A 24,650-nucleotide genomic window follows, 5' to 3' on the forward strand; every position below is an offset into this window, starting at 1 on the left:
TAAAAAAAGGTGCACAAGCGACCGGGATAACTGCAGCCTTGAAAGTATTGTTAAGAAAAGGCCATTCCAAAATTTGGGGAAGATTCACAAGGAGTGGACTGCTGCTAGAGTCATTGCTTCAAGAGCCACCACACACAGATGTATCCAGGACATGGGCTACATGTGTCGCATTCCTTGGGTCAAGCCATTCATGACCAAAAGACAACGCCAGAAGCGTCTTACCTGGGCCAAGGAGAAAAAGAACTGGACTGTTGCTCAGTGGTCCAAAGTGTTGTTTTCAGATGAAAGTAAATTTTGCATTTCATTTGGAAATCAAGGTCCCAGAGTCTGGAGGAAGAGTGGAGAGGCCACAATCCAAGCTGCTTGAGGTCTAGTGTGAAGTCTCCTCAATCAGTGATGGTTTGGGGAGCCATGTCATCTGCTGGTGTAGGTCCACTGTGTTTTATCAAGACTAGTGATGAGTGAATATACTCGTTACTCGAGATTTCCCAAGCACGCTCGGGTGTCCTCTGAGTATTTTTTATTGCTCGGAGATTTAGTTTTTTTCGCCGCAGCCGGATGATTTACAGCTACTAGCCAGCTTGATTACATGTGGGAATTCCCTAGCAACCAGGCAACCCTCACATGTACTTAGCCTAGCTAATAGCTGTAAATCATTCAGCTGAGGCGATGAAAACTAAATCTCCGAGAACGAAAAAATACTCAGAGGACACCCGAGCGTGCTTGGGAAATCTCGAGTAACGAGTATATTCGCTCATCACTAATCAAGACCAAAGTCAGAAAATTTTAGAGCACTTCATGCTTCCCTCTGCAGACAAGCTTTTTGGAGACGGAAATTTCATTCTCCAGCAGAACTTGGCACCTTTCCACATTGCCTAAAATACCAATACCTGGTTTACAAACAACAGTGTCACTGTGCTTGATTGGCCAGAAAACTCGCCTGACCTTAACCCCACAGAGAATCTATGGGGTATTGTAAAGGAGAATATGAGAGACACCAGACCCAACAATGCAGACAAGCTGAAGGCTCCTAGCAAAGCAACCTAGGCTTCCATAACCCCTCAGCAGTGCCACAGGCTGATCGCCTCCATGCCATGCCACATTGATGCAGTAACTGATGCAAAAGGAGCCCTGACCAAGTATTGAGTGCATTTACTGAACATACATTTCAGTAAGCCAATATTTCGGATTTTAAAATAATTTTTCAAGCTGGTGTTATAAAGTATTCTAATTTACTGAGATAATGGCTATTGGGTTTTCATTGGCTGTAAGCCATAATCATCAACATTAACAGAAATAATGACTTGAAATAGATCACTCTGTTTGTAATGACTCTATACAATATATGAATTTCACTTTTTGTACTGAAGAACTGAAATAAATTAACTTTTTGATGATATTCTAATTTTGTGAGAAGCACCTGCATCCTGTATACACACACAGGCACACATACACGATGTCGATATGGTGTGTGAATAGGAGCACTATAAAGAGGATTTGTCCTTTTGAATCTTGCGTGACATTTAGGCCTCAGTCAGACGTCAGTTTTTCACGTACGTGTTCTACCCATGGTTTTCTTCACAGATATAATACGTACTCACATGCGGACCTTGTCTCCGAAAAGAAAAAAAAAATATTACAGATCAAAATCAACCATACAAGTCTATGGGTCCATGACAATCACAGACATCACACAGATATCACACAGATAGGACCTTTGTGCGATCCGTGCACTGTACGTTTTTACTAATGTAATGGGTTGGAAAAACTCAGCAGTTTAATTTTTTTTTATTAACAATTTGGAATAGAAAAATCACTAATGAAATACTGCTGGTAAAAACTGACCAAATACTGATAAACAACAGTTATTTTTATCAAATAAGAAAAAAGTGGACATTTTACAAACGTCAGAGTGTGACCTTAATGTATGATGACAGACAAAATAAAAAAAGCAACAAAAGCCGCTAACCGATTGAGACAGCAATGAGACAATGCGAGAAGCGGGAATGTGTGGAGATCAGGTCTTCTGCCATCTCAGGATGCAGGTAAAACCTAAACAAGAAGGAAAGGAGATTGTAAGATATGCAGAAATCACAAAATAAAAAGTCTTTTACAGTCAGGGGGTCCGCATGTGGGTTTTTTTGTGAGGAGGAGAGAGCAGCTGGAGGCACAGACATTCTACTGAAAAGTCTCCTAAAACCACAGTTACACTTTAAATCTATGGTGAATAAAGAAAGGTTAAAGAGTAACTGTCATTCCAAGAGAACTCAGGATGTCTGTCTGCCCTTTCCATAGAATCTCATAAGCACCAACCGTCATCTCCTGTCTCAGTAATGTGAAAGTCTGTCTTCACTGAAAACGGATTTACCCCTGAAATGAGAGTTAAAGATCAGTCCGGGAGGAGAAAGAGGCAGATGTCTGGGGTAAGACATGTAAGACATGTAACAAAGTTGTTTATTTTCATGTGTCCTACTGATTTATGAAATAAAAACGATGGTTTTTCTTAAGGGTATGTGCACAAATTGCGGATTCGTGTGCGGATTTTTCAGCGCAGATTCTAAAAAAATACACATGTAAAACACCCTGCGCTTTACCGCGGATTTCACCTGAGTTTTTACACCTGCGGATTCCAATTATGGAACAGGTGTAAAAAGCTGCGGAATCCACTAAAAAGAATTGACATGCTGCGGAAAATAAACCGCAACTTTTGCCGCACGGTATTTTCTGCAGCATGTGCACTGCGGATTTGGTTTTCCATAGGTTTACATGGTACTGTACACCGCATGGAAAACTGCTGCAAATTCGCAGCCAAATCCGCAACGTGTGCACATAGCCTTAAGGTACCATAACTTAGATTACAACGGCTCCTGAGAGCACAATAATTTTTTTTAAAGATGCCCATACACTTCAGATGGCAGTTTCCAACCATGATGGTTTGTCCAGAAGCTCTCCCATACACAGGAGCGCTCGCTCGGCCATCTCCCCATACACAGGAGCGCTCGCTCGGCCCTCTCCCCATACACAGGAGAGCTCGCTCGGCCCTCTCCCCATACACAGGAGAGCTCGCTCGGCCATCTCCCCATACACAGGAGCGCTCGCTCGGCCATCTCCCCATACACAGGAGCGCTCGCTCGGCCATCTCCCCATACACAGGAGCGCTCGCTCGGCCATCTCCTCATACACAGGAGAGCTCGCTCGGCCATCTCCCCATACACAGGAGCGCTCGCTCGGCCATCTCCCCATACACAGGAGCGCTCGCTCGGCCATCTCCCCATACACAGGAGCGCTCGCTCGGCCATCTCCCCATACACAGGAGCGCTCGCTCGGCCATCTCCCCATACACAGGAGCGCTCGCTCGGCCATCTCCTCATACACAGGAGAGCTCGCTCGGCCATCTCCCCATACACAGGAGAGCTCGCTCGGCCATCTCCCCATACACAGGAGAGCTCGCTCGGCCATCTCCCCATACACAGGAGCGCTCGCTCGGCCATCTCCCCATACACAGGAGCGCTCGCTCGGCCATCTCCCCATACACAGGAGCGCTCGCTCGGCCATCTCCCCATACACAGGAGCGCTCGCTCGGCCATCTCCCCATACACAGGAGCGCTCGCTCGGCCATCTCCCCATACACAGGAGCGCTCGCTCGGCCATCTCCCCATACACAGGAGCGCTCGCTCGGCCATCTCCCCATACACAGGAGCGCTCGCTCGGCCATCTCCCCATACACAGGAGCGCTCGCTCGGCCATCTCCCCATACACAGGAGCGCTCGCTCGGCCATCTCCCCATACACAGGAGCGCTCGCTCGGCCATCTCCCCATACACAGGAGCGCTCGCTCGGCCATCTCCCCATACACAGGAGAGCTCGCTCGGCCATCTCCCCATACACAGGAGAGCTCGCTCGGCCATCTCCCCATACACAGGAGCGCTCGCTCGGCCATCTCCCCATACACAGGAGCGCTCGCTCGGCCATCTCCCCATACACAGGAGCGCTCGCTCGGCCATCTCCCCATACACAGGAGCGCTCGCTCGGCCATCTCCCCATACACAGGAGCGCTCGCTCGGCCATCTCCCCATACACAGGAGCGCTCGCTCGGCCATCTCCCCATACACAGGAGCGCTCGCTCGGCCATCTCCCCATACACAGGAGCGCTCGCTCGGCCATCTCCCCATACACAGGAGCGCTCGCTCGGCCATCTCCCCATACACAGGAGCGCTCGCTCGGCCATCTCCCCATACACAGGAGCGCTCGCTCGGCCATCTCCCCATACACAGGAGCGCTCGCTCGGCCATCTCCCCATACACAGGAGCGCTCGCTCGGCCATCTCCCCATACACAGGAGCGCTCGCTCGGCCATCTCCCCATACACAGGAGAGCTCGCTCGGCCATCTCCCCATACACAGGAGCGCTCGCTCGGCCATCTCCCCATACACAGGAGCGCTCGTTCGGCCATCTCCCCATACACAGGAGCGCTCGCTCGGCCATCTCCCCATACACAGGAGCGCTCGCTCGGCCATCTCCCCATACACAGGAGCGCTCACTCAGCCCTCTCCCCATACACAGGAGAGCTCGCTCGGCCATCTCCCCATACACAGGAGCGCTCGCTCGGCCATCTCCTCATACACAGGAGCGCTCGCTCGGCCATCTCCCCATACACAGGAGCGCTCGCTGGGCCATCTCCCCATACACAGGAGCGCTCGCTCGGCCCTCTTCCCATACACAGGAGCGCTCGCTCGGCCATCTCCCCATACACAGGAGAGCTCGCTCGGCCATCTCCCCATACACAGGAGCGCTCGCTCGGCCATCTCCTCATACACAGGAGCGCTCGCTCGGCCATCTCCCCATACACAGGAGCGCTCGCTCGGCCATCTCCCCATACACAGGAGCGCTCGCTCGGCCATCTCCCCATACACAGGAGCGCTCGCTCGGCCATCTCCCCATACACTGAGCACTCGCTCGGCCATCTCCCCATACACAGAAGCGCTCGCTCGGCCATCTCCCCATACACAGGAGCGCTCGCTCGGCCATCTCTCCCATACACAGTAGCGCTCGCTCGGCCAAGCGCTCCTGTGTTCTCTATCAGAGAGCTGCTGCCGGACATCTCATCTCTGCTTATCTCTGGAGAACAAATTAATCGTAAGTCTGAAATAAGACAAGCCAGATCCCTATTTTTCCCAACAATCATCTGTCCGGGACCCCTGTATACATGAGACTACCTTCACTGGTAGGGCAAATATTAGCGAGGATATCATCTAGCCATAAGGTCTACATTCTGTGGGATTGGCACAAAGATTACGATCCTTCGTACACAGAGGTTTGGCAGGTTGATCATCCCAAAAGGGGTGTAAAATACTTGGGTCATTCGGGAGACCAAAGATCCCTTGGGAGGGGGTTCCAGAAAAGCAGAAGCACTCGGGGAGGAATCCTTTGAGAAGGGGGTTCAGGGAGATAACAAGAAAAGACCTACCAAGGAGGGGGTCATACCAAGGACCACATAAATAGGTGCCAAGCACGATACCAGGGGGACACTGACAGGACACAGACCGGGGTGCTTTGCTTTCTGAGGATGCGGTCTGTAGTGCTATGATCACTGTCTTATCCTCTTCCTTTGATTGTGGCTATAATGCACTTTCTTTTCATTACACTTTTTGGTGCTTTCTGTTCTGTAGAATCTGTGCAGGGATCTGGCTGTTCTGTATATTTAATCATTGATGAGAAGAATATTTCCTGCACGTTTTCACATACACATAATGCCAGCCATCAGTGCCCACATGCCACAGAGCTCACGGGCAGAGCGGGCTGGGATCCTGCCTTACAGGTCGCTACGGGCACTGACACAATTATTTCATTACCCATGAGGGCAAGGTGACCCAGCTCTAAATGTCTTGTTCCAGAGAACAGCAATAACCTTTATGCCAACTCCTCTACCTAGAGAGTTCTCTGTGCCGCCTCCCTGCAATGCCTGGTGCCCATCACACACAAAGATCCCTATGGAAACATTCCCACTCCCCCCACTATACGTTGTTCACCATTGGTGACTATTTGGTTTACTTAAATGTATTTGGGGCTAAAAATAGTTTCTCCTATTGCGCATTGCACCGTTCGGCTCCTAGTTGCTCATTGAACTCTGATGTGGTCAGAAATCAGCTGAAAGGAGCTCAGAAAAACACATGAGAATGAGCTCACTGACAGGTTCTCAGTTAACTCTTTCAGCAGCCAGTAATAGACAATGCAACACAAAGGCTATAACAGGCAAATGGTGCAATTTCAAAAATGTTTTTAACTCCAAATTCACGCATATAAATAAAATAAAAGGTTACACGTCCCCCTTAAAGGGAACCTGTCACCCCTCCTGGCGTTTTTAACTAGAAGAGCCATATTGTGCAGCACTAATGCTGTATTCTGTCAAGGTGGCGCTTTTATTTGGGGTCCCTTTAATGCTGCAATATTCGTTTTTATAATTTGCCCCTCATACCTGTAGTCTGTCCGGGAGGCATGTCTTTTCCCCCAAACACAAACGCCTCCCAGCCATCCCTCAGCCCCTCGGGGCGCATCCTCCTCTGCAGTCATTAACGTCCCCGACGCCTGTGCTGTAAGTTACCATCAAGTGATGGGAGTCTAAGGGCAGCGCAAACTACACATGACCGAAAAAGAAACTTACAGCCCAGGGACCGGGAACGTTAATGACTGCAGAGGAGGATGCACCCCGAGGGGCTGAGGGATGGCTGGGAGGCGTTTGTGTTTGGGGGAAAAGAAATGCCCCCCGGACAGACTACAGGTATGGCGGGCAAATAAAAAAACGAATATTGCAGCGTTGGAAGGGACCCCCAACTAAAAGAGCCACCTTGTCAGAATGTAGCATTAGTGCTGCACAAGATGGCTCTTTTAGTTACAAACGCCAGGGGAAGGGGGGGGGGGGGGGGGGGAAGACAGGTTCCCTTTAATGGCTGGGGCTAATAAGAAAAGCAGTTTGTGATCCCATAAGGATCTGTATGGAATAGGCAGCAGTGACACCACATGTGCTCTATGTGAGCTCTGATTATCGGGATCCCCCACGGTAGAAGTGCCCCTTACCCCAGCAGTGCCTCATACTCTGGCAACATCCCTTGCCCCATACCTCAGCAGTGTCCCTTACCCCGGCGATTCCCATATAATGACGGTTCCCCGTACCCCGGCAGTGCCTCATACCCCGGCAGTACCCCTTACCCTGCAGTGCCCCATAACCTGGCGGTTCCCCGTACCCAGGCAGCGCCCCTTACCCCAGCGGTTCCCAATACCCAGCAGCGCCCCTTACCCCGGCAGCGCCCTTTACCCCGGCTGCGCCCCTTACCCCAGCAGCGCCCCTTACCCCGGCAGCGCCCCTTTCCCCGGCAGCGCCCCTTACCCCAGTGGTTCCCCTTACCCGGGCAGCACCCCTTACCCCAGTGGTTCCCCTTACCCGGGCAGCACCCCTTACCCCGGCAGCACTTCTTACCCTGGCAGCGCCTCTTACCCCGGCAGCGCCTCTTACCCCGGCAGCGCCTCTTACCCCGGCAGCGCCCTTTACCCCGGCTGCGCCCCTTACCCCAGCAGCGCCCCTTACCCCGGCAGCGCCCCTTTCCCCGGCAGCGCCCCTTACCCCGGCAGCGCCCCTTACCCCAGTGGTTCCCCTTACCCGGGCAGCGCCCCTTACCCCAGTGGTTCCCCTTACCCGGGCAGCACCCCTTACCCCAGTGGTTCCCCTTACCCCAGTGGTTCCCCTTACCCGGGCAGCACCCCTTACCCCGGCAGCACTTCTTACCCTGGCTGCGCCTCTTACCCCGGCAGCACTTCTTACCCTGGCAGCGCCCCTTACCCCAGTGGTTCCCCTTACCCGGGCAGCACCCCTTACCCCAGTGGTTCCCCTTACCCCAGTGGTTCCCCTTGCCCGGGCAGCACCCCTTACCCCGGCAGCACTTCTTACCCTGGCAGCGCCTCTTACCCCGGCAGCACTTCTTACCCTGGCAGCGCCTCTTACCCCGGCAGCACTTCTTACCCTGGCAGCGCCTCTTACCCCAGTGGTTCCCCTTACCCCGGCAGCGCCCCTTTCCCAGGCAGTGCCTCTTACCCCAAAAGCGCCCAGCTCCCCGTCAGCAGACTGTGCACCAGCGATGTCCAGATGTTCCTCCATTTCCAGGGGTTCCTGAGCGCGGAGCTCGGTGCGGGAATCAGGGTCTGCAGCCTCCCATTCAACAGGCGGAACGCGAGGAAGGAGGCTCCGGTGACGAGGACTCCGGGGTCGGGGACGGCCATGGAGCGGGGCTGAGTGCGGGGCGCTCGGTGAGGATGGCGGTGTCCGCTCCCTCCGGGCTCCGCGTTCTCTTGTTCCAACCTTGTGTAACTTTCTTCTTGTTGTAACAGACAACAAACACCGCGGTCCGCGCTCCGGGATTGGATTGGCCGTCATCCCCGGTCCACGCCCAGCTCATCCCCCGGTCCACGCCCAGCTCATCCCCATGGTGACGTCCCCTCCCCGTCCCCAGGCTGGGAGCGCCCTGCATCCCTGTACACCCGGCTCTGTGTGACGGACCTGAGCCGCTACCTGCCCGGCTACCTGCCCGGGGCTCGGCACAACCCGGTCCTGGGGGAGGGGAAGGGAGGGGCGGGGGACAACGAGAAAGATACGGAGCAGCAGCTTGTGTAACCACAAGTACCAGTTATACAAGCGAGTCACGTGATGCGCCTGCGCCAATCCCGCCACGTGTGAGGTAACAGTGTGATGATAGTAACTAGGGACAGAGGTGTCGGGAAAGTTACACAAGGCACAGTGCCGGCCCCGGGGACACCGACTGCACTGGGGACACCGACTGCACTGGTCACACTGCCGGCCCCGGGGACACTGACTGCACTGGTCACACTGCCGGCCCTGGGGACACTGACTGCACTGGTCACACTGCCGGCCCTGGGGACACCGACTGCACTGGTCACACTGCCGGCGCCGGGGACACTGACTGCACTGGTCACACTGCCGGCCCTGGGGACACTGACTGCACTGCTCACACTGCCGGCCCTGGGGACACTGACTGCACTGGTCACACTGCCGGCCCTGGGGACACTGACTGCACTGGTCACACTGCCGGCCCTGGGGACACTGACTGCACTGGTCACACTACCGCCGGTCCTGGGGACACTGACTGCACTGGGGACACTGCCGGCCCTGGGGACACTGACTGCACTGGTCACACTGCCGGCCCTGGGGACACTGACTGCACAGGTCACACTGCCGGCCCTGGGGACACTGACTGCACTGGTCACACTGCCGGCCCTGGGGACACCGACTGCACTGGTCACACTGCCGGCGCCGGGGACACTGACTGCACTGGTCACACTGCCGGCCCTGGGGACACTGACTGCACTGCTCACACTGCCGGCCCTGGGGACACTGACTGCACAGGTCACACTGCCGGCCCTGGGGACACTGACTGCACAGGTCACACTGCCGGCCCTGGGGACACCGACTGCACTGGTCACACTGCCGGCGCCGGGGACACTGACTGCACTGGTCACACTGCCGGCCCTGGGGACACTGACTGCACTGCTCACACTGCCGGCCCCGGGGACACTGACTGCACTGGTCACACTGCCGGCCCTGGGGACACTGACTGCACAGGTCACACTGCCGGCCCTGGGGACACCGACTGCACTGGTCACACTGCCGGCGCCGGGGACACTGACTGCACTGGTCACACTGCCGGCCCTGGGGACACTGACTGCACAGGTCACACTGCCGGCCCTGGGGACACTGACTGCACAGGTCACACTGCCGGCCCTGGGGACACTGACTGCACAGGTCACACTGCCGGCCCTGGGGACACTGACTGCACTGGTCACACTGCCGGCCCTGGGGACACTGACTGCAGTGGTCACACTACCGCCGGTCCTGGGGACACTGACTGCACTGCTCACACTGCCGGCCCTGGGGACACTGACTGCACTGCTCACACTGCCGGCCCTGGGGACACTGACTGCACTGGGGACACTGCCGGCCCTGGGGACACTGACTGCACTGGGGACACTGCCGGCCCTGGGGACACTGACTGCACTGGTCACACTGCCGGCCCTGGGGACACTGACTGCACTGGGGACACTGCCGGCCCTGGGGACACTGACTGCACTGGGGACACTGCCGGCCCTGGGGACACTGACTGCACTGGGGACACTGCCGGCCCTGGGGACACTGACTGCACTGGGGACACTGCCGGCCCTGGGGACACTGACTGCACTGGTCACACTGCCGGCCCTGGGGACACTGACTGCACTGGGGACACTGCCGGCCCTGGGGACACTGACTGCACTGCTCACACTGCCGGCCCTGGGGACACTGACTGCACTGGGGACACTGCCGGCCCTGGGGACACTGACTGCACTGGGGACACTGCCGGCCCCGGGGACACTGACTGCACTGCTCACACTGCCGGCCCTTGGGACACTGACTGCACTGCTCACACTGCCGGCCCCGGGGACACTGACTGCACAGGTCACAATACCGCCGGTCCTGGGGACACTGACTCACCAAATGTGTTTTTTTTTATTATCTCTATTTTTAGTGGATGAAAAGGGGTGACTTGAATTTTTAGATTTTTTGGGGGGGTTGTTTAATCCCTTCCCGACATGCACCGTACTAGTACGTGCTAATACTGCTCTGTGGGAATTGCCGTTAGTATGGCACACCGATGGCGCGGCCTCACGCTGAGTGCCGCGGCTATAGGGTGCGGGTGTCTGCTGTATGACAGCTGACACCCCACAGCAATGCCCACAATCGTTGCTAGCACCGAACTTGGGCATTTAAACCCTCTGATGCCACTGTCAGTAGTGACAGCGGGATAGAGAAGCATCGCACAGGGAGGGGGCTCCCTGTGCACTTCCATCAGAAAGACGCAATGCGATCTCATTGGCCTGATGGTCTCCATGGAGATCCCCGGCACCAAGATGGCCGTGGGATCCTTGCGGGTCCTGCATGACTCCTTCCCTGCCTATCAGATCGCTGATCTGATACTCTGCAGTGCAGAGTGTCAGATCAGCGATCTGACATTATATAGTGATGTCCCATCCTGGGACCATGTTAAAAAGTAAAAAAAAAAAAAATTTGAAATTTTGAAAAAATTCCTAAAGAATAAATATATGCAGTGGGGAAAAAAGTATTTAGTCAGCGACCAATTGTGCAAGTTCTCCCACTTTAAAAGATGAGAGAGGCCTGTAATTGACATCATAGGTAGACCACAACTATGAGAGTCAAAATGAGAAAACAAATCCAGAAAATCGCCTTGTCTGATTTGGCAAGATTTATTTTGCAAAATATGGTGGAAAATAAGTATTTGGTCACCTAAAAACATGCAAGATTTCTGGCTCTCACAGACCTGTAACTTCTTCTTTAAGAGTCTCCTCTTTCCTCCACTCATTACCTGTAGTAATGGCACCAGGTTGAACTTGTTATCAGTATAAAAGACACCTGTCCACAACCTCAAACATTCACACTCCAAACTCCACTATGGTGAAGACCAAAGAGCTGTCGAAGGACACCAGAAACAAAATTGTAGCCCTGCACCAGGCTGGGAAAGACTGAATCTGCAATAGCCAACCAGCTTGGTGTGATGAAATCAACTGTGGGAGCAATAATAAGAAAATGGAAGACATACAAGACCACTGATAATTTCCTTTGATCTGGGGCTCCACGCAAGATCTCACCCCGTGGGGTCAAAATGATCACAAGAACGGTGAGCAAAAATCCCAGAACCACAAGGGGGGACCTAGTGAATGACCTGCATAGAGCTGGGACCACCATAACAAAGGCTACCATCAGTAACACACTACGCCACCAGGGACTCAGATCCTGTAGTGCCAGACGTGTCCCCCTGCTTAAGCCAGTACATGTCTGGCCCGTCTGAAGTTTGCTAGAGAGCATTTGGATTATCCAGAAGAGTATTTGGAGAATGTCATATGGTCTGATGAAACCAAAGTAGAACTGTTGGTAGAAACAAAACTCGTCGTGTTTGGAGGAGACAGAATGCTGAGTTGCATCCAAAAAACACCATACCTACTGTGAAGCAAGGGGGTGGGAACATCATGCTTTGGGGCTGTTTCTCTACAAAGGGACCAGGACGACTGATCTGTGTACATGAAAGAATGAATGGGGCCATGTATTGTGATATTTTGAGTGCAATCCTCCTTCCATCAGCAAGGGCATTGAAGATGAAACGTGGATGGGTCTTTCAGCATGATAATGATCCCAAGCACACCGCCAGGGCAACGAAGGAGTGGCTTTGTAAGAAGCATATGAAGGTCCTGGGGTGGCCAAGCCAGTCTCCAGATCTCAACCCCATAGAAAACCTTTGGAGGGAGTTGAAAGTCCGTGTTGCCCAGCGACAGGCCCAAAACATCACTGCTGTAGAGGAGATCTGCATGGAGGAATGGGCCAACATACCACCAACAGTGTGTGCCAACCTTGTGAAGACTTACAGAAAACTTTTGCCACTGTCGTTGCCAACAAAGGATATAGAACAAAATATTGAGATGAACTTTTGTTAATGACCAAATACTTATTTTCAAACATAATTTGCAAAATCTTGCCAAATCAGACAAGGTGATTTTCTGGATTTGTTTTCTCATTTTGACTCTCATAGTTGTGGTCTACCTATGATGTCAACTACAGGCCTCTCTCATCTTTTAAGTGGGAGAATTGTACAATTGATGGCTGACTAAATACTTTTTTTCCCCACTGTAACCCTCACAAAAAATGTTAAATGCTGCTGGGTTCAATTTCACACCCATACAGTATTCCGTGGTCTGGGGTACATTTCACTGCTATATGAGACTCCAAAAAAGCAGTCAAAAATTTATCTGTATTAAATTAGTAACCATATAATGTAATGTCTTCTTGGGTGCATTTCGGTGGTATGTAACCCTCCAAAAAATTGTTAAAAAATGTATTGGTATTATATTGCTCATCCATATAGAGTTACGTATTCTTGGTTAGATTTTGGTGGTATCTAACCCTCAAACAAGTTGTCTAATTTTTTTTAGTATTATATTGCTCATCCATACAGTATTACGTGTTCTTGGTAGAGATGGGCAGACACCTGGATGTTCGGGTCCAGCAGGTTCGGCTGAACAGTTACAATCATTTCAGGTTCAGGTACCAGAACAGTACCTGGACCCAAACCCAGATCCCATTCACTTGAATGGGGGGCCCGAACTTCCAGTGTTTGCTGCACTGTCATGTGCATGACAGCATGGCAAACACCGCTTCTGATCGGCAGGGAAATCATCTCCGCCGGTCAGAGAGCCACGGTTCCCATACTGTCAAAAGGCAACCTGAGTGCTCAGCTGTGATCGGAGGTATAAAGTTTACCTCCGGTCACTGGTGTCAGCTGATGGGACAACTGCTACCATCCTCCGAAACCTGCTGCCGCTAATAACAGCAAGAACAGGAGCGGCGGATTGGAGTATTCATTAGCCGCTCCTGTGCTGTAAAATAATAATTAAAAAAAAACCCGGCATGGGTTCCCCTGTATTTTCCATAACCAGACAGGCAAAACTCACAGCTGGGGGCTGCGACCCTCAGCTGTTGGCTTCAGCAAGGCTGGTTATCAAGAATAGAGGGGTCCCCACACCGTATTTTTTAATTATTTAAATAAATAATTTTAAAAAACGGTGTGGGGTCCCCCCATTTTTGACAACCAGCCTTGCTAAAGCAGACAGCTGGGGGCTGGTATTTTCAGGCTGGTAAGGGGCCATGGATATGGCCCCCCCCCCAGCCTAAAAATAGCAGCGGAGAGTTGCCCAGAAAAGGCACATCTATTAGATGAACCAATTCTGGTGCTTTGCCCTGCTCTTCTCACTTGCCCTGTAGCGGTGGTAAGTGGGGTTCATATTTGTGGGGTTAATGTCACCTTTGTATTGTCAGATGACATCAAGCCCACGGCTTAGTAATGGAGAGGTGTCTGTATAGTTACATGGTAAATAAAGACACAGCCAGAATAAAGTCCTTTATTAGAAATAAAACAAAACACAGTTTTCCTTTTTTATTTTAAGGGAACCTGTCACCCCCCCAGGCGTTTGTAACTAAAAGAGCCATCTTGTGCAGCACTAATGCTGCATTCTGACAAGGTGGCTCTTTTAGTTATTGTTCGTTGCACTGCAGAAATAATCACTTTTGAATTTGGTCCCTCATACCTGTGAAATCGCCAGGGAGGCAGGTCTTTCCCCCCTCATCCAAACGCCTCCCTGCCGTCACTCTGCGAGAAGGGCGCTACCTCCTCTGTGTTATTCAGTTGTCCAGACGCCTGCGCGGTCATATTCTGCCTTGGGCATGCGCAGTTCGCACTGCCCGACAACTGACATCACTTGATGTCTTGCTTACTCGGGCCGCGCGTGCACGTGCATTGAAAAATATGTACGCAGATTGGGTCATGGGACACATGGGGCAGGATGGAGACATATCGTGCAGGATGATGGGGCAGGATGGAGACATATCGTGCAGGATGATGGGGCAGGATGAAGACATATGGTGCAGTATCATGGGGCAGGATGGAGACAGATGGGGCAGGAACATGGGGCAGGATGGAGACAGATGGGGCAGGATCATGGGGCAGGATGGAGACACATGGTGCAGTATCATGGGCAGGATGGAGACAGATGGGGCAGGATCATGGGGCAGGATGGAGACACATGGTGCAGTATCATGGGGCAGGATGGAGACAGATGGGGCAGGATCATGCGGAAGGATGGAGGCACAATGGGCAGAACCATGGGGCAGTATGGAGACAGATGGGGTAGGATGGAGACACATGGTGTAGGATCATGGGGCAGAATGGAGACACATGAGGGCAGGGTGGGAAAAAATATGGCTGGAGCCAGGAATGAGACACAAGGGGACCAGGAAGGGGATAATATTACTTTAGGGGCTAATTAAAGGATATTATTACTGCAGTGATGTACCGTATTTTATTTTTGAGGATATTCTTTTCAATAGGGGTGGTGCTGGTACTGTGCAGGGCAACAATATGTCGCCTTTATTTCTTTAACTGGTGTAGAAAAAATTAAGTAATGTGGTCTGCGAGCGGTGCTCTAGATAACTTATTTTCTGCAGAGACGAGTCCTTGTATGTGGTATTTTTTTGTCACGTGTGGTGTTAATATGTGGTCCGGTCATGGTGAGACGGCATTTGTCCTTTGTATGTGATATAATAGATAATTTTAAAAATTGAAAAATAAATAAAAATATACTTAAAGAGTATTGGATATTACAAATGTTTAATAGGTTAACCCCTTTACCCCCAAGGGTGGTTTGCATGTTAATGACAGGCTAATTTTTACAATTCTGACCACTGTCCCTTTATGAGGTTATAACTCTGGAACGCTTCAACGGATCCCGGTGATTCTGACAATGTTTTCTCGTGACATATTGTACTTCATGATAGTGGTAAAATTTCTTTGATATGGCTTGCGTTTATGTGTGAAAATAAAACGGAAATTTTCCAACTTTCACGCCCTTAAATCACACAGATGTCAGACAAAATACTTTCTGTAATAATTAACGTTTTCTACATGTCTACTTTACATCAGCACAATTTTGGAACCACATTTTTTTTTCTGTTAGGGAGTTATAAGGGTTAAAAGTTGACCAGCGATTTCTAATTTTTACAACACCATTTTTTTTTTTTTAGGGACCACATCACATTTGAAGTCACTTTGAGGGGTCTATATGATAGAAAATACCCAAAAGTGCTACCATTCTAAAAACTGCACCCCCCAAGGTGCTCAAAATCACATTCAAGAAGTTTATTAACCCTTCAGGTGCTTCACATGAAGTTTTGGAATGTTTAAAAAAAATTGAACATTTAACTTTTTTTCACAAAAATTTACATGAGACGTTGTGCAATTTGTTCTGAGTACGCCAATACCCCATATGTGGGGGTAAACCACTGTTTGGGTGCATGGTAGAGCTCGGAAGAGAAGGAGTGTCGTTTGACTTTTCAATGCAAATTGGCTGGTATTGAGATCGGATGCCATGTCGCGTTTGGAGAGCCCCTGTGTGCCTAAACAGTGGAAACCCCCACAAGTGACACCATTTTGGAAAGTAGACCCCCTAAGGAACTTATCTAGATGTGTGGTGAGCACTTTAAATCCCCAAGTGCTTCACAGAAGTTTATAATGTAGAGCCATAAAAATAAAAAAATCATTTTTTTTTTCACAAAAATGACCTTTTCGCCCCCCAATTTTTTATTTTCCCAAGGGTAACTGTTGTGAATTTGCTTTTTGGCTCCCTCTGGTGGTTACTAGTGATTTGACTCTGGGTATGTCAGTCATCCCTTGTATGCTCACCTGGGCCGTTAGTTCAGGGGTGTTGCTATATAAGCTCCCTGGACCTTCAGTTCAATGCCTGGCAACGTTGTAATCAGAGCTAATCTGTTGTGCTCTTGTCTACTGATCCTGGTTCCTGCTAGATTAAGCTAAGTCTGCTTTCTTGCTTTTTGCTATTTGTTTTTGTTTGCATTTTTGTCCAGCTTGTACTTAATCTGTATCCTGTCCTTGCTGGAAGCTCTAGGGAGCTGGTGTTCTCCCCCCGGGCCGTTAGACGGTTCGGGGGTTCTTGAATTTCCAGCGTGGATTTTTGATAGGGTTTTTGTTGACCATATAAGTTATCTTACTACATTCTGCTATTAGTAAGTGGGCCTCTCTTTGCTAAACCTAGTTCATTTCTATGTTTGTCATTTCCTCTTACCTCACCGTTATTATTTGTGGGGGGCTTGCATCCTACTTTTGGGGTCCTTTCTCTGGAGGCAAGAGAGGTCTTTGTTTTCCTCTTCTAGGGGTAGTTAGTTCTCCGGCTGGCGCGAGACATCTAGCGACCAACGTAGGCATGTTCCCCGGCTACTTCTAGTGTTGGCGTTAGGAGTAGTTATATGGTCAACCCAGTTACCACTGCCCTATGAGCTGGATTTTTGTACTTCGCAGACTTACTTATTCCTCTGAGACCCTCGCCATTGGGGTCATAACAGGTAACAGGAGAAAATTGACTCCAAAAGTTGTTATTCAATTTCTCCTGAGTATGCTGATACCCCATATGTGGGGGTGAACCACTGTTTGGGTGCATGGCAGAGCTCGGAAGGGAAGGAGCACCGTTTGACTTTTCAATGCAAAATTGGATGAATTGAGATCAGACGCCATGTCACGTTTGGAGAGCCCCTGATGTGTCTAAACAGTGGAAACCCCCTCAAATTCTAACTCCAACCCTAATCCCAACCCTAACCATAACCCTAACCACAAACCTAACCCTAACACACCCCTAACACAACACACCTTTAACCCTAATCCCAATCGTAACCCTAACTTTAGCCCCAACCCTGACCCTAACCCCAACCCTAACCCTAATGTGAAAATGGAAATAAATACATAAAGGGGGTTTGATTTACTATTTTTTGCGGGTTTTTATAGCGGGTTTTTATGTTTGGCAGCTGTCACACACTAAAAGATGCTTTTTATTGCAAAAAATAGTTCTTGCATCACCACATTTTGAGAGCTATAATTTTTCTGTATTTTGGCCCACAGAGTCTTGTGAGGTCTTGTTTTTTGCGTGACGAGTTGACGTTTTTATTGGTACCATTTCCGGGCGTGTGACATTTTTTAATCGCTTTTTATTCCGATTTTTGGGAGGCAGAATGAACAAAAACCAGCAATTCATGAATTTCTTCTGGAGGGGGCGTTTACGCCGTTCCGTGTGTGGTAAAATTGATAAAGCAGTTTTATTATTCGGGTCAGTACGATTACAGCGATATCTCATTTATATCATTCTTTTATGTATTGGCTCTTTTTTTCAATAAAAACTATTTTATATAAAAAATAATTATTTTTGCATCCCTTTATTCTAAGAGCTATAACCTTTTTAATTTTCCGGTGATGGAGCTATATGGCGGCTTTGTTTTTTGCGGGACAAAATGACGTTTTCAGCGGTACCACGTTTATTTATATCCGTCTTTTTGATTGCGTGTTATTCCACTTTTTGTAGTTTTTTTGTTTTTTTGGCTTGCTTTTTTTTTTAATGGTATTCACTGAAGGGGTTAACTAGTGGGACAGTTATATAGGTCGGGTCGTTATGGACGCTGCAATACCAAATATGTGTATTTTTATTGTTTAATTTTTTTTTTTATTCAAATATTCATTTAATGATAGAATAAATATTGATTTTTTTTTTAAATTATTTTAAAATATATATACTGTATTTTTCGGACTATAAGACGCACCGAACCATAAGGCGCAGCCCAAATTTGGGGTGAAAATTGCAGAAAAAAAGATTTTTTTATAAGATGGGGGTCTGTCTTATTGTCCGAATTTACAGTATCTTACCTGAGGGCTGGCAGTGGCAGAGCAGGGTCACAGGAGGCATGCTGTCGGCAGAGGTGGGGTGATGCGGCACGGCGTGCACCTGAGCAGGGTCCCTTCCTGCTTAGGTGGGCAACGCCACAGCCTGGTGTCCATGGGAGGGTTGCAGCAGTGGTTACCGGCAGAGGCGCTGGGATGAGGAGGTGCTGGGATGAGGAGGTGCTGGGATGAGGAGGTGCTGGGATGAGGAGGTGCTGGGATGAGGAGGCGCAGTGAGAGGTATGGCGTCAGAGGGGTCCCTTTCCCCGGTGAGGTGATACAGCAGCCCGGTAAGCAGCAGAGCCGGGTGAATACTGTTGTTAGCGGTGGTGGCGGCCATCTTCCCGAGGCCGCGGGTGCGCAGATGAAGCGCTCTGCTTCCCGGGGCTTCAGGAAAATGGCCGCCGGAGGCCGCGCGTGCGCAGATGGAGATCGCGGCGGCCATTTTCCTGAAGCCAAGAACTTCAGGAAAATGGCCGCCGCGATCCCCATCTGCGCACGCGCGGCATCCCGCGGCCATTTTCCTGAAGCCCCGGGAAGCAGAGCGCTCCATCTGCGCACGCGCGGCCTCCGGAAGATGGCCGCCACCACCGCTAACAACAGGATTCACCCCGCTCTGCTGCTTACCGGGCTGCTGCATCACCTCACCGGGGAAAGGGACCCCGCTCACTGCGCCTCCTCATCCCCGCACCTCTGCCACCGCACCTCTGCCACCACAGTAAGCCTGCATTGCGACTATTAGACGCACCCCCCATTTTCCCCCCTTTTTTGGGGGGGAAAAAGTGCGTCTTGTAGTCCGAAAAATACGGTATATATATATTTTTTTAATTCATTCTTAGTTTTACACTTTGTCCCACTAAGGGACACTCATTTTCTGCAGGCTGATCGCTTTTATAGTATGCAGATCTGCATAGCTGTCAGCGCTGCAGCTTCTGTACACTGACACTGTGCATGACAGGAAGTCTCTCAACTCTGGATACCCGGATGTCGTCATGACGACATCGGGTCTCCATGGCAGTGATCGGGACCCTGCGGCGTGCCGCGGGGTATCCGATCTAAAGGCAGAGGCGCTGTAAGAGCTGACAGCCCCTGTGCCTGCTCCCGGCACGCTGTGATCATGTTTGATCGCAGTTTTCCGGAGGTTAAAGTACCGGGACTGGTCGATCGGCTATGACATACTATTCCGTCCATGGTCAGACGGGCCCAGCCCACATAGATGGGATAGTACGTCGGATGTCAGAAAGGGGTTAAAGTAGAGTGGGGACCGGCCAGAGGTGTCTACCTTGTCGTGGTGGCGGATTAAAAAAATCTTTTGGCCAAAACAAAAGCTGATGGTTATGTATGTGATTTGGTGATGGGAGCTGTTAACGTGTGATTGGTGAGGATGTGGTGCAGGAGTGGAGTTTTTCCTAGAGTGGGCCGTGGGACTGTGGAAGGTTCGAGGAATGGAGGCGAAGCTGGGGTGGAGCATGGATGGAGTCTCAAGGGGACCCAAAAGTTTTACCAGTATGGGGCCCTGAAATTCCTGGTGGCAGCCCTGCCTGTGACTTCCAGTCAGTCAGAAGTTGCGGTCACAAGATGGTGGTCCAAGACAGGGAAGAGCTAAAGATGGCGGCTGCTGAGTATAATACTAGGGTCAGGGAACTTAGATTAGTTGCACCACTCCAGCGCTGAAACTTGAACTCTCTGATAGTACAGAAGTCAACCAGGCAAATAGTAAATAATGCTCATAAAGTTGCATTATCGTTTAGAAAGTAAGGTTGCACCATGGTCTGTACCATGAAACTCAGACGTTTACTACAGTCTGTGCACATCTTTTTTAAATGGCTGAAGTGCTGGTAAATAAGACAAGCACCCAGTAAATAGTCATGGTGAAAATACGCTTTGTACATGCAATGTTTTTGTGTATACAGCTCCTAGCGAACTGTGTGTCTCGATGTTTACAGAATACAAGCAAACGATGTAACCTGATGCTGCAGGAGAACGAGGGCAAAGACAATAACATATGACCACGATCTGTGACCATGGATACCTATGGATCTATATAGGGGATGTGTACACAAACATATTAAAAAAAAAATTATAAAAATAGCAAACATACATTCATGACGGAGCTCTTTTTTCATTTGTGTTTCTGTTTTTTGCTCCCCTTCTTCCCAGAGCCATAACTTTTTTATTTTTCCTCCAATATGGCCACGTTAAGGTTTGTTTTTTTGCGGGAACAGTTGTACTTTTGAATGACAACATTGGTTTTACCATATCGCGTACTAAAAATGGCAAACAATTGTAATTGCGGAAAAAGTGTAAATCTACATGTTTTTTTTTTTACCATGTTCACCAAATGCTAAAACTGACCTGCCGTTATGATTCTCCAGGTCATTACGAGTTCATAGACACCTAACATGTACAGGTTCTTTTTTATTTAAGTGGTGAAAAAAAAACAAAGTTTGTTAAAAAAAAAAAAAATATTGCATCATTTTCCAAGACCCGTAGCGTCTCCATTTTTCAGGATCTGGGCTGGAGTGAGGACTTAATGTTTGTGTGCCAAGCTGACTATTTTAATGATACCATTTTGGTGTGGATACGATCTTTTGATCGCCCATTATTGCATTTTAATGCAATGCTGCGGCAACCAAAAAAATGTAATTCTGGCGTTTTGATTTTTTCCGCTATGCCATTTACTGATCAGATTAATTTTTTTTATACCTTGATAGATTGGGCGATTCTGAACGCGGCGATACCAAATATGTGTTTGTTTGGTTTTTTTTTTATTGTTTGATTTTTTTAATGAAGTGAAGGGGGGCGATTTGATTTTTTTTTTCTTATTTTTTAATATTTTTCAAAACTTTTTTTTTTTTTTTTTTTTTTTTTACTTTTGGCATGCTTCAATCCATGGGAGACTAGAAGCTGCAGTTGTCCGATCGCCTATGCTACATACAGGCGATGATTACGAGCTCGTGTCCTCATGTGCGATTTGATGTAGTCCGAGAAGCTCATTTGTAACTGGTTTTAATTGCTATTGAATAAAAATTTAATTTTTTTTATCAAGAGGAGCTGGAACAATCAATTTCTTTTTCTATGTGAATAAGTCTCATCAGAACGGAGATCCGTGCACCTTCTGAAGATCGGTGAGCTGGCTTTTTCCTTTTTATGGATATTTTCACTCATACCAGATTTATATCTGTTTTTTATGTTTGGCTGCTGTCACACACTAAAAGATGCTTTTTATTACGAAAACTAGTTTTTGCATCACTATATTTTGATTATATGAGTATAATTTTTTCATATTTCAGCTGACAAAGTCATGTGAGGGCTTGTTTTTTTTGTGGGATAAGTAGACATTTTTATTGGTACCATTTTCAGACACATTACATTTTTTGATTGCTTTCTTTTCCGATTTTTAGGAGGCAGAATGAATAAAAACCAGCGATTCAGGAATTATTTTTTGGGGGGAGTGGAGGGTCATGTCATTACGCGTGTGGTAAAATTGATAAGTCATTTTTATTCTTCGGGTCAGTAGTATTACAGCGATACCTCATTAATACAGTTTGTTTATGTTTTGGTGTTTTTACACAATAACATTTTTTTATTGAAAATATAATTATTTTTGCATTGCTTTATTCTGAGAGCTATAACTTTTTTCTTATTACAGTGCCTCTAGTTATGCGTTTTAAAGGGCCGGCAGCCGCTTTGTAGTATAGAACCGCCGGTGTTGTGAATTAGACTTCTTGGCTCCCTCTGGTGGTTATTAGTGATATGACTCTGGGATTTTCTTTCCTCAGTTTGCACCCACCTGGGTCGTTAGTCCAGGGGTGTTGCTATATTAACCTCCTGGATCCTTAGTCCAGTGCCTGGCATCGTTGTAATCAGATCCTTTTTGTTTGCTCCTATCTGCTGGTCCTGGTTCGTGCAAAATTAAGCTAAGTCCTGCTTCTTTGTTTTTTGGGTTATTTGCTTGCTCTCATTTTTGTCCAGCTTGTACTAAATGTGATTCCTGACCTTGCTGGAAGCTCTAGGGGGCTGGTGTTCTCCCCCCGGGCCGTTAGACGGTTCGGGGGTTCTTGAATATCCAGCGTGGATATTTTTGATAGGGTTTTTGCTGACCATATAAGTTATCTTACTATATTCTGCTATTAGCTAGTGGGCCTCTCTTTGCTAAATACCTAACTCATCCTTACGTTTGTCTTTTCCTCTTACCTCACCGTTATTATTTGTTGGGGGCTTGTATCCAACTTTTGGGGTTTTTTCTCTGGAGGCAAGAAAGGTCTTTCTTTTCCCTTCTAGGGTTAGTTAGTTCTCCGGCTGGCGCGAGACGTCTAGAATCAACGTAGGCACGTTCCCCGGCTGCTGGTATTTGTGGTGCTAGGATTAGATATATGGTCAGATCAGTTACCACTGCCCTATGAGCTGGTTTTTGTGTTTGCAGACTTAGAAACTATTTCTGAGACCCTCTGCCATTGGGGTCATAACACGCCGGCCCGGCAGATTAGTAAGCCAGGCTTGGGCCCCATGCAGGCCCCCTTTGCCCAGCTCGCTCCGTAAGCCAGTCAGTGCAGTAATACCCTGATGGTGATCCTGCTCCCTGGATGTGGCCGCAGGAGAAAAATTGATGAAAAATCAAAGAGACGGATAATACGAATGATAACAAAGAGCCCAGAAAAACTTCTAAACAGATTGAAGGTGAACTTCAAGCTCAAGGAACATCAGTGTCAGATCGCACCATCCATCGTATGAGCCAAAGTAGACTTAATGGCAGACGACCAAGGAGGACACCATTTAAAAAAAAAAAAATAAAAAAAGACAGACTGGAATTTGCCAAATGACATGTTGACAAGCCACAAAGCTTCTGGGAGAATGTCCAATGGACAGATGAGAAAAAAAATGGAACTTTTTGGCAAGGCACATCAGTTCTATGTTCACAGACGGAAAAATAAAAAAGCATATCAAGAAAAGAACACTGTCCCTACTGTGAAACATGGAGGAGGCTCTGTTATGTTCTGGGGCTGCTTTGCTGCATCTGGCACAGGGTGTCTAGAATCTGTGCAGGGTACAAGGAAATCTCAAGACTATCAATGGATTCTAGAAAGAAATGTTCTGCCCAGTGTCAGGGCTGTCCCACACGTCCAGATAATTCCGGTACCGGAATAAATCGGTACCGGATTTATCCGTGTCCGTGTGCCTGGGAACTCACGTAGGCCATACGTGCGGCACACGTGTGCCGCCCGTATGGCGAGTGGGTACCACACGGAGCGTGTGGTACCCACGCGTGTGGTACCCTGCATCGTGCTGAAGCCGCGATTCATATGTTCCCTGCAGCAGCGTTTGCTGCAGAGAAAATATGAATAATAGTGTTTAAAATAAAGATCTATGTGTCCGCCGCCCCCCCCCCCCCACCCCCTGTGCGCACCCCCCCCCCCGCTGTTCAGAAAATACTTACCCGCCTCCCTCGCTGCTTCCTGGTCTGGCCGCGGCTTCTAGTGTATGCGGTCACGTGGGGCCGATCATTTACAGTCATGAATATGTGGCTCCACCTCCCATAGGGGCGGAGCCGACTATTCATGATTGTAAATGAGCGGCCCCACGTGACCGCATACAGTAGGAGGCGCGGGGCAGAAAGGAAGGAGTGACAGCCAACGTGGGAGCGGGTGAGTATTTTCAGGACAGCGGGGGGGCGCACAGGGGGTGGGGGGGCGGCGGACACATAGATCTTTATTTTAAACACTATTATTCATATTTTCTCTGCAGCAAACGCTGCTGCAGGGAACATATGAATCGCGGCTTCAGCACCATGTGGGGGGGACAGCGCTTACTGTAGCGCTGTCTCCTGCACGCACACGGACCCCAGACGGAGAACGTCCGTGTGAGGTCCGTGTTTTACACGGACCCATTGACTCTATTGGGTCCGTGTAATACGTGCGTTCCCTCGAACACTGACATGTCTCCGTGTTTGGCACACGGAGACACGGTCCGCAAAAAATCAATGACATCTGAACAGATGCATTGATTTTTATGGGTCTACGTGTGTCAGTGTCTCCGGTACGTGAGGAAACTGTCACCTCACGTACCGGAGCCACTGACGTGTGAAACCGGCCTCAGAAAGCTTGGTCTCAGGTCATGGGTCTTGCAACAGGATAATGACCCAAAACACACAGCTAAAACACCCAAGAATGGCTAAGAGGAAAACATTGGACTATTGTGAAGTGGCCTTCTATGAGCCCTGACCTAAATCCTATTGAGCATCTTTGGAAAGAGCTGAAAAATGCCGTCTGGAAAAG

At 49.2% G+C, this 24,650-nt stretch overlaps 2 protein-coding genes across 3 annotated transcripts in view; one reads left to right on the plus strand and one right to left on the minus strand.

The window, feature by feature from the left end:
* The window catches only part of TLCD2 (TLC domain containing 2), a 31,227-nt gene extending 22,734 nt beyond the window's left edge, over positions 1-8,493 (minus strand). Inside the window, exons 1-2 of the mRNA XM_077294469.1 lie at positions 8,085-8,493; positions 1,970-2,052 (exon numbers count right to left, since the gene is read on the minus strand). Of these exons, the coding sequence (XP_077150584.1) occupies positions 1,970-2,052; positions 8,085-8,269 (268 nt within the window). The 5' untranslated portion in view covers positions 8,270-8,493. The remainder of the gene's footprint in view (positions 1-1,969; positions 2,053-8,084) is intronic.
* Positions 8,494-8,590: 97 nt separating this feature from the next.
* The window catches only part of LOC143815349 (apoptosis-inducing factor 3-like), a 156,537-nt gene continuing 140,477 nt past the window's right edge, over positions 8,591-24,650 (plus strand). Inside the window, exon 1 of one of the 2 annotated variants that reach the window (XM_077294466.1) lies at positions 8,591-8,724. The gene's annotated coding sequence lies outside the window, so the exon portion shown is untranslated. Of the gene's footprint in view, positions 8,725-21,475; positions 21,504-24,650 lie in introns of those variants that run through there. The other variant, XM_077294468.1, reaches the window with a different exon arrangement.

Source organism: Ranitomeya variabilis, chromosome 3, assembly GCF_051348905.1.
Source record: "Ranitomeya variabilis isolate aRanVar5 chromosome 3, aRanVar5.hap1, whole genome shotgun sequence".
In the NCBI taxonomy this organism is placed as follows: domain Eukaryota; kingdom Metazoa; phylum Chordata; class Amphibia; order Anura; family Dendrobatidae; genus Ranitomeya; species Ranitomeya variabilis.